Below are 10,081 nucleotides of genomic sequence, written 5' to 3'. Positions count from 1 at the left end.
TTCAAACACAGACTGTAGACCCCTCTGTCTGCTTCTCTCTGGAATCACTCTTTCATTTTTCCAAAAATATGATAATATTTCTTCAGGGCGTGCAGTTAGTTACAGTGTGGGCTCCATGCTTACTCCGACAGCTTGTCGGACCATCACAAAGAGGCGGGGATTGGCGAAAGATCAATTGAAACTTCTCTGTGTGCCAAACATATAGAACTACAGTGGCCAACGTGGAAACACAAATTGCCCTATCTAGAGCCAGTGTTTGATTTGTCCATTCTGGGCTACTGTAGAACAACATGGCAGACTCTGTGGAAGAGAACCTGCTCTGTATATAAATATAAAAAAACAGGAACATTGCTAACTAGAATCATAAACATTATTTATTGTGCCGGACCAGCTAATCAGATTTTGAAGCTTGTGTTGCTCCAGTACCATTTCTCTTCATTGATCTGTCTGTTCTCTGCTGGTGAACAGGTGTATCATTTAGGGAGCCCAGATTCAGTACAAATCAGTATTTTTTCCCTTGCTGTGGTTTCTGTGGTTTCTGTGGTTGCCATGGTCACACAGCTAGCCGCCACAGCAAGTTGAAAAAGTTGAACCATCATAAACTCTGAAAGCAGCATCAAAAGAGCTGTGCATGGCCACGAGAGCGGCAGCTGGCCCTCCCTCTCTCCTCGCCGCTGCCACCGACTTCAGCAGCAAGTCTGCCTTTGTGTTTATACTGAAAACAACCACTTGCTGTCTGAAAGCAGTCTCCCCTCTCCATTCATGGTGTGGCACTTCTCACACACAAAGTAACAGAAGGAGTTGTGTGAGGAGTGAACAAAGAGAGTTTGAGAGGGAGGTTTAAAACCTGCCTTCTTCTAATAAAGTCCACAACTAATCAATTGCTGTGTTAAGTGGGAATTATTCCACGACAGTCTGTTGCAGAGGGTTAGAATAGTGTTGGTCATGCCCTCAAACTCCCTCATTTTAAGTATATAGAGGCCTCAAGGTTGGTGCGTATTCTTCAATAAATTTGTGTTGAATAAAAGTGCCATTAGGTAATTGACACACGACAAACCTGAGGGCAGGAAGTATTCCAGCACTGGGTTATTGGATGGTTTCTGGGGCTGCAGGCGTTGTGCTTAATGGGTATTTGAGGGGTATGAGATAATACAAAACTGACAGAATGGAAGGAAAGGGGGGGTCAGAAGGGGCTTACAGCTCAGTTTTGCCCAGGGCACTCCAGCAGAATACCTCGGCCATGGCATTGTTGAAAACTGCCAGCAGGTGTGACAGCTGTAAAAACTCAAGCGAACATTGTTGTGGTGCCTTCAGACACAGCACAAAGCACGAATGCATGCAAAGTCGGTGGAAATACTCAAACAGAGATTTTCTCTAGCTGGTGCAATTTGAGGTGAAATCTCATCTACTGCTGTTGAGAATGAGCAACAAATTTGCATGACACTGCAAAGCATAAGCTCGGGATTCCCACCAGATTTAGAAAAATCTAATAGTCAGAGTTTGCATAAGACTCAAAAGAGGACAGAAAGGAGGAAATGTGGTGGAAAATAAGGCACAGTTTGAGTTTCTGCTGACTTTTTAAAGTATTTAATGAGCGTCCTTTTAAATATTTATCAATAATGAATATGCGTCTTCAGCCCAATCCCATTTCTTTCCAAGTGCCCCTTTGCCTGTCTGAGCAGGTGCAAGGTTGAAGTCCCCTGTGGAAAAAAGAGATCCCTTCAAGACCCTGATATGTCATTAGTATCTTCGTCATCGATGCCGTTTATGTAAACAGATGAAAATATGGCAATTACGATATTATCACAATGATATTTGCCAAGTATCAGATGGAGATAGAAAAGCATGGATGCTCACGATTCTTTCACCACTAAAGTTTAATACTATCAATCGATTAAACGAGATATCAGATAAAAACAATGCTTTGTGGATTATTAGAGGAGCCGTAACAAGTGCAACAACTTTGCTACTAGATTTACATTACAAACCAATCACAGGGCTGGTACCTGCGGTTATTCCACAGGCTAGTTAATAACATGTCGGGCAGGAAATCCAAAGTGTGGGATCAAGTTGAGAAGGTGAAGGACGAACCCAAGGTGATATGTAAACTCATCTACATTGGTCGACTACAAACATGACGTATCATCTGAAACATGGAAGTAGCTACATGCCCATTAGCCACTTAGCACAATCATTACTGCTTTGCCGACAGCATCATTAACAGGCGGCTCGCTCAGTGTGTGACGTGCACTTGTAGATAAAATATAGGCCTATATTAATGAAGGTTCATTAGTACGGTTTTGTATTTCTCTGTAATGTAGCACAGTGTTAACAATGTTACTGATACTATTCTTTCTCACACCTTCAACTCAAACCATTGTGTTGCCCCGCCCAAAATATATAGTTTAATAACTCCATTAATATCGTAAACATGCAGGCAACTAGTTGACTAATGGCCCTTGATGACAACACTTCACACTACCCCTCTATCCCAGCAAGAATCGAGACACCCTACCCCTAGATGTAAATGCACAAAATGAATAGGTAAGAGCTAAGTGGTAGGGAAAAGAGCTGTTTTGGGACTGAGCCTTAATTTGAGCCCCGACACTCACTCATATTCTGGCAGTCTGCACACACACACAGAGTGGGTGCGTGTAGTTATAGCAAACGTGTGGATTACTAGTGGGAAAACATCTTCATTGGCTCTTTTCAGGCAAATAAACATAGACAGCGAAACCACTCCAGCAGGCAATTTCATGGAGATAAATCAACATGAAATTCTGCTTGGCATTGTATCTCAATGGACCATTAGACTCCAAGTCAGTCTCTTATTCATTGTCAGGGAGCAGTGGAGCAGCTCCAGGCTAGCATGTCGTTTGTGTTGAAGCTATCGACTGACCTCCTGCAGGTGGCAAAAATGAGAAAGTCTTGGAGTAGTAACTTCCTCTTAAAGGTCTTAAGTGGCTGTGATATGGCTGTTCTGGTGTTTGAGCCAGTGGAAAGCTTTGTGACTTTAACACTGTGTGTGTTTGTCTCAACTGTTGGTCCCTCTATGCTTTATAGTTGGTTAGTAAGCAGAGGTGGAGGATTATCTCTCCTGGCCCTGACTGTGAGCTGATAGCAGATGGTTTGTTTTAGCTGGGGGGGAGTACGGCTTTGATGAGAGACAACGGCATCAAAGCTGTCATTAAACACTCCCTCTAATCTGGAGCCACAATATACAAGAGGCTCTTAACAGTACTGGGACTGTGGGAGAAGCCACTCGGAGCTCGTGTTTGACTCAGTCAGAGGAGGGAAGGAGTACATCCTTTGGCAGTTAGACAATTTTTGACAGGTGACAGAAACTGGAGGCATGTGACATGTCTCTGCTTTAACATCTTTGCATGACTTGTTTTTTCTACCTCAGGGATCATTTCGACGTTCCTGCACGTCCACCCGTTCGGAGCCAGCATCGAGTACATCTGTTCCTACCTGCAGCGTTTGGACACCAAGGTAACAGGCACGCATGAATCAAAACTGTGGGGTACATTAAGAGAGCCGGCCTTCAGGATCACTGTAGGTTAGATGCACCCATATAGACACTGTGTCCATGCCCCCTACAGCGCTGACATATGGGCTTGTTGTGTCCCAGGGTCCTGCTGTGTAGGAGAGACACAGCCTCCATGTCCATTAAGGGTGGGAATTACCAGAGGATCCACAATACAATATTATCACGATACTTAAGTCACAATACAATATTATCATCACAGTACATATTATTTAAAATATGTTGCGATACACTGGGTATTGCGATAAAATATATAACGATATATTGCAATTTATTATCTTTTTCCAACTGTAAATTAATGTCCCAAGGAAAAACTTTCTCAACATCCACCTAAAGCTACCTAATGTTTAATTTGTATTCATCATATCAATAAGTTGTTTATTAAAAAATTGATACTTGATATGATATTGTCACACAAAAATATCGCAATACTATGCGATATCGATGTTTTCCCCCACAAGAAATACTTCTCTCCCCAAACAACCATTTGTATATCAGTTAATCATCCCACGTTCCATTGAATTCTTGAAGGAAACTCTTCTGGCATGCCGTGAACAAAGAATCCAAAAACATAAAGTTCTTGACGAATTTAAGTCATAAGCAATTACAGGCAAACCATATAAAAATATTAGTTTACAAACTCTCGCACAACTGTCTCATTTATCCAGTCATATGTTCAGTACTTCCCAAACAGACAGCCCTTTCTGGCAGGTAACTGAACAGAAAGTGAAATTTATCTACAGTATGCAAAGCCAGACTCCACTGACAAAAACAGTAATTTTACTTCCCTGAACACAGGAGCTGCTGATCAACTGCTCACTCGTTTAGTTTGTTAGTGTCATTGCGTGACTTTGGTGAATCTGAACTAACCCTTCAAAGCACCAAAGTCACACAATAACACAGACTAATGAATTGATCGAGGCAGCACTAGACCAGCTACTCCTGTGTTCAGTGAGGTAAAATTACTATTTTTGTCAGTGGAGTCTGGCCTTGCATCGATAAGTTTCACTTTCTGTTCGGTTTCGTCAGAAATGACTGTCTGTTTTGGAAATACTGAGCATATGACTGGATAAATGAGACTTGGATTATACTGCAGGGTTTGTGAGAGTTTGTAAACGGATGTTTTGACATAATTTTGCTGTTAAACATGGCTGGCTCTGACTTCAACTCGTCAAAAACATTTTCATTTTTAGATTCTTTGTTCATTGTGAAGGCATGCAAGAAAGAAAAAGTTTTCTTCATGAATTCATAATACATAACACAGGGTGAGTCATTAATATACAAATGGTCATTTGGGGGGTGAAGCATTTTTCATCTAACTCTCTCAAAATGCTTAATTAAACAGTCAGGAGCTAGATGTACAGATTGAGATCTCTTTTGCAAGAGGCCTGTCTGGGGAACGACTCAGCAAAACATCTAGTTTTATTAAGCTAACCAATCTGTTATCAAACCTTTTTCTGAGCAAAATAGTTGGAAAACACTAAAGTAGCAGCCTTTTTTTTATTTGACTCACTGGTTGAAATGGCAGACATCACCTGTGGCACATTAGATCATCTGCAGATAATTTGCATTTTTTCTGTAACTGCTGAAATGAAAAGTTTGGCTGTTCTCTGGTTGAAATGCTCTCTGCAGCTGCTGTCTGTGTTCAGCCAAAGACTGATTGTGAGTGAAAGGAAGCATCATTTCATAACACCACTGCACATTTGCCAGAGGACTGTCTTTTTGTGGTTTAACAGGGACCAACAGAGGGGCGACTCATCTCTAGAGAATCTAGCCTCAGTATTTGGAGTCAGTAGCCTGTAAAGTACAGAAGGCTACTGCTATTAATTGAACATTCATTAGCCTGCCACTAAAAACTGTTTGCCCTCTCAGGCAAGAAAAGGTGATTCTTATTTTATAAGTGGATTCAATACTGGACTTGAACTTGATGAAATGGTATCGAACTGCAGCCCAGGACCAGAGTCAAGCAAAGGAAACATTCACAGAGAAAAAGACGTACAATAAATATAATCAGTCACATAAAAACTCAGCATCAGAGACAATTCGACATCTTTAAATTAATGTTTGTTTGGAAATAGAGTCCACAATACTTTGATTTGGGGAAAGTTAAACTTCGGAGATGGTTTATCTTACTTTCCTATCCCAAAATGTCATGGCTATATGTCTGGCTAGTTGTGTGATTTCCCTCGATGCCGGAACATATTAAAACTAGATCCTTCATTCTGACACTCGAAGCCAAACACCACCCTCAGTTTCCACTCCGTCTGGCGAAGCACAGCTATTTTATCCCCATCTTTCTGAGGAGGCATTTTAGACGTATTATCGCTCTTCACTGCCACTTACGCAAGGCTTTCAAAAGGCCAACTTTCAATGTCACCTCCAAAAGGTAACACTGAGATTAATGGTCGTTTCTGCTCTCTGCCCAGACAAGGAGACCTTCAGGAAAAATGGCAGATGTCACCACTGCTTTTACAGATGCAGTCTCTGGCCAGACAGAAGACACATTCTCGATCTTGGCGGAAACCTTCAGATGTCAGGCTACTTAAACTTACTCATTATTAGGAAGAATTAATTTGTCAGAAACTTTGTCTCGACAAGTTTGCCCCAAGAAATCACTGTTCTCTGTAGCAACTCTTTGAATATGCTCATCACCACCCTGACTCATTCTCACACATGCAAAGAATAGAGTGTGACCGTCTTCTCTCTCATGCCTTTTGGGCTTTTTGTCTAGTGTGTCTGTGTGTTCATGTGTTTTCGTACGTGTGTTTATGTGAGCGTACGCCCACGCCTGTCTGTCTGTGTGTGCGTACGAGTTTGCCTGTGCATCTGTTGTTCCCACATTGACTCTCCGCTACACACATCAAGCAGCCCACAGAGTTTTGTCAATATCACGGACTAGACTTTCCAACAACATGCCCAATCCTCTATGCTTATCTGGTGGCTCCACACACGGCTCCATTGTCTGTGATGTCACACCAGTCCTATCTCCATGATGGACCTTAATGCATCCTGACATCAGCACAGAGCTCAAACAATCTAGTTATTAATGCAAGACACTGTGGGTCGTCTGTGGCAGCTTGTACGATGGATTTTGGCAGTGTCACCTCAGGATTTCAGTCGACTGATGATCCTCGGCCCACCCGAGTGGTGTGAGCCAGATTACGCTTAGTCAGGTGGCTGCTATGCCGTCACCCTCTCGCTAAAATTTTACTTGCGCCATGATTCTCTGATTGCAGTGGAGGTGTGAGAAGGGAGGAGGTGATGAGTGTGTAAAAGAATAAATTGTGGATGTATGAGCGAAGTTAACACATTGGTTTGATTTGGCAAGGGCTGGCTTTTTGAAAAGCAGAAATAATGAATAAGCATTTTTCAAAAGCAGCATCTGTAAAGTATGTGCTAATTTAATTTAAGAAGGGGCAAAGGTGCAAGGCTTTTGAAAAATAGCTCCAATGAAAATAATTAATGTCCACACATCAGTCTCATCAGCTATCGGTCTAACAGCAATAAGTCTCTGAGGGCAACTGGCAATATTTCAGGAGATTCAGTGGAGTCAGCGGATATAACCGGGCCAAGACTTCCTCTTCTGTGCGGCCTTCATTTCATCTAATCTCTATAAACAGATGCCTGCATATGAATGCAGATACATTCTTTTAAAAAGCTAATTAAAGCCAAATCGTTTACAGACGATAGCCGATGGGTGCCAAATGTGTATTTCAGCCAATGACTTCTGCCTCTCCGTATGGATTGTTTACCTGCCACTCAAACATGTTGGTCAATACTTCTCAGACTGCAAATGGAAACCTTGTCCGTAGGTGTGAATGTGAGTGAATGGCTGTCTATCTCTACATGTCAGCCCTGCGATAGTCTGTCCAGGGTGTACCCCGCCTCTTGCCCAATGTCAGCTGGGACCCGCGACCCTCAAGAGGATAAGCGGTTAGAAAATGGATGGATGGATGGATGTTTTATGGCGGCACGGTGGTGCAGTGGTTAGCATTGTCGTCTCATGGTAAGAGGGTTCCTGGTTCGTACCCAGGGTGCGGGAGCCCTACTGTGCAGAGTTTGTCAGTGTGGGTTCTCTCCAGGTACTCCGACTTGCTCCCACAATCCAAAGACATGCAGGTTAATTGGTGATTCTAAATTACCCATAGGTGTTAATGTGAGTGTCAGCCCTGTGATAGTCCGGAGACCTGTCCAGGGTGTACCCCGCCTCTTGCCCAGTGTCTTGCTCCAGCCCCCCACAACTCCCAACAAGATAAGTGATTTATTTCCATGTCATTTTTTGCCAAAGCCACAGGGAGCCACTGGAGAATGTCTAAAGAGCCACAGGTTGCCTACCTCTGTGTTAAAGTGATATGCTGCTACTCTGTGTGGAGCCTTTGTAACAGACAGCCAGTCAACATGCTTATTTTTATCGAAGCTTTCTTAATCTGAGTTTAAGATCACCATCACTCATGCCAACATGTTTTTTTAAAAGTCCATTAAAATATCATGGTTCGTTCTGTTTAAAAACAAGCTGCAAGGTTCAAGGATGGTTAAAATTCAGTGAAACATCTGCAGCCAGCAAGCAGCAAGTCACTGGTGACAAACTAGAGACCAGAGCAGTGTCTGTATCCTTCAAAGATGTGATTGGCATTCATACACAATCAAGTATGAGAATTCTTATTCCAAAATCTGAAATAAAATGGCATCTTGAGTATGGATCTAGATTGACTTTTGGTATATGTGCTTGTGGACTTTGTTCTTTTTCTAACCCTGGACTGATGTATGTGTGTGTTTCCACAGATCAACACCAGTGAGGTGGAGGCTCTTCTCTCACGGCTGCCCTGCACCTTCAGACAGGAGCTGACCGGTGTCGGAGCCAGTCTGGAGAAACGCTGGAACTTCTGCGGCTTCCAGGGCATCAAGAGCACATAGACTCTGCTGGCGACGCTTCTTTGACGTGGAAGAGATGATAGGCAGTCAGGACGACATAGGGACACTGTAGAGATGCGAAAGACACAGTATAAAGCCCGCAAATATCAAAGACGGTGGACTGTTCCTGACTGTACAAGAACACAGAGGACTGAGCACGACCTCCAGATCAGGAGGGAATGTTACATGAGCATTTCAGGGACTCTGTAAGTGGCAGAGATGTAAAAGCGCAGCATTTCCATGGTTACAGGAATGTTGACATCAAACCAAGGTGACAAAGTCTTCATGAACTCTCAGTTTCTCAGTGTCTGCAAAATATTTTTAGACATAACAACTCTAGAAATCACAGAAGACCACCGGTTCCTCCGGTCACTGGATTATAATGTAGTTATCGCCCCCATGGGCCGGGCATTGTGCTCTCTGAGCCCACAGTTGGCTCTGTATGGTGTCTGTGTGAGCCAGGACTACAGGGCTAACCAAGGAGGCTCATCAGGGTCTAACTGAACGCTCCAAACCTCCGAAGCCTTTGGCCTCCCTCTCTTCTCTTTTTGCTGTTCCTGGTTTGTAAAATAGATCATAAATGGATATATTTCTTCATTTTCTGTAAAGGCTGTTAACAGTTGCATAGAATCATTTGTTGTAATACACTGTAAATGCTTGGATGATATTTTTGATTATAAAAGACGTTTGAGTATATAAAAATGTTTGAGTTATATTTTTTTTATGGGTATCTGATGCTCGGAGAGGCCGGTTGTAAAAAAGTGTATGTGTCTTGCTATTGACACCTCTCTCTGGCCGTGAAGTGAACTGCAGTAGCCGTGAGCGAGCACCTGGGCATCGGCCATGACAATAAAAAAACACAAGATTAACTGTGATGGCCGTCATTATGTTGATAGAAGGCTGGAAAATAAATTTAAATCATATTTAGAATAACATTACTATCTGCAATGTTCCTATATTAAATTTGGACCATTGGCTCCATGATACTAAGTAGTATACCGTTTGCAAATTCCATTATCAGCTGACATTACAAGCAACCATGTTGAATAGCTAAGTTACAGCTAGCTGGCTAACATTAGCTCAGGTTGAAGTTAGCTCATTAGCTGCCACGTCATTACATTTGGCTGGTAGAAAGCACTTTGTACCGTTACATTTATTATTGGCTAAATTAACTGATAATTATCATGTATCACATTAGCTGGGGAGGTAATTTTAAAAGCCAGGCAACTAACAAATCTACTCTGATACTATTTTGCTCGTGATAACGTAAGTGAACAAGCAAGCTAAGGTAGCTAGCTAGCTGTAGGCCCAACTAAACTATGCTGCATTGATCTGGCATTGGTTGCTTCGTAATGTTAGCTGATAGAGTAATTTATGAACGGCAACGTAGCCAGTTTACCAGCCAGATCAACCCTGGAGTCTTGATGAATTAAATTACGTTTGTCACTTAAAACCTTTAAGTGTTTTGCTAAGTTAGCTAGCTAGCAGTTTGTCTGTATTAGCAAGCTAACGGTAGAGAACATTAGCCATATTCCACATGTCAGTGCTTCCTCTAACGTTCTCTTCAGCATCAGGGGGGCATTGAATTTAATGAGTCACTGTTTATCAGACCACAGCAGCTCA

At 42.4% G+C, this 10,081-nt stretch overlaps 1 protein-coding gene across 8 annotated transcripts in view; it reads left to right on the top strand.

Moving 5' to 3' along the window:
• The window catches only part of LOC126388710 (ecto-NOX disulfide-thiol exchanger 2-like), a 271,116-nt gene extending 261,956 nt beyond the window's left edge, over nt 1-9,160 (top strand). For all 8 annotated transcript variants that reach the window (XM_050041964.1, XM_050041962.1, XM_050041957.1 and 5 more), the window contains 2 exons: nt 3,407-3,492; nt 8,330-9,160. In XM_050041964.1, coding sequence (XP_049897921.1) covers nt 3,407-3,492; nt 8,330-8,461 — 218 coding nt within the window. In that variant the 3' untranslated portion in view covers nt 8,462-9,160. The remainder of the gene's footprint in view (nt 1-3,406; nt 3,493-8,329) is intronic.
• Nucleotides 9,161-10,081: the final 921 nt, after the last annotated feature.

The sequence above is a fragment of the Epinephelus moara genome, chromosome 4 (assembly GCF_006386435.1).
Source record: "Epinephelus moara isolate mb chromosome 4, YSFRI_EMoa_1.0, whole genome shotgun sequence".
In the NCBI taxonomy this organism is placed as follows: Eukaryota; Metazoa; Chordata; class Actinopteri; order Perciformes; family Serranidae; genus Epinephelus; species Epinephelus moara.
Note: the sequence above shows the minus strand (reverse complement) of the source record. Positions and strands in the feature narration are given on the sequence as shown.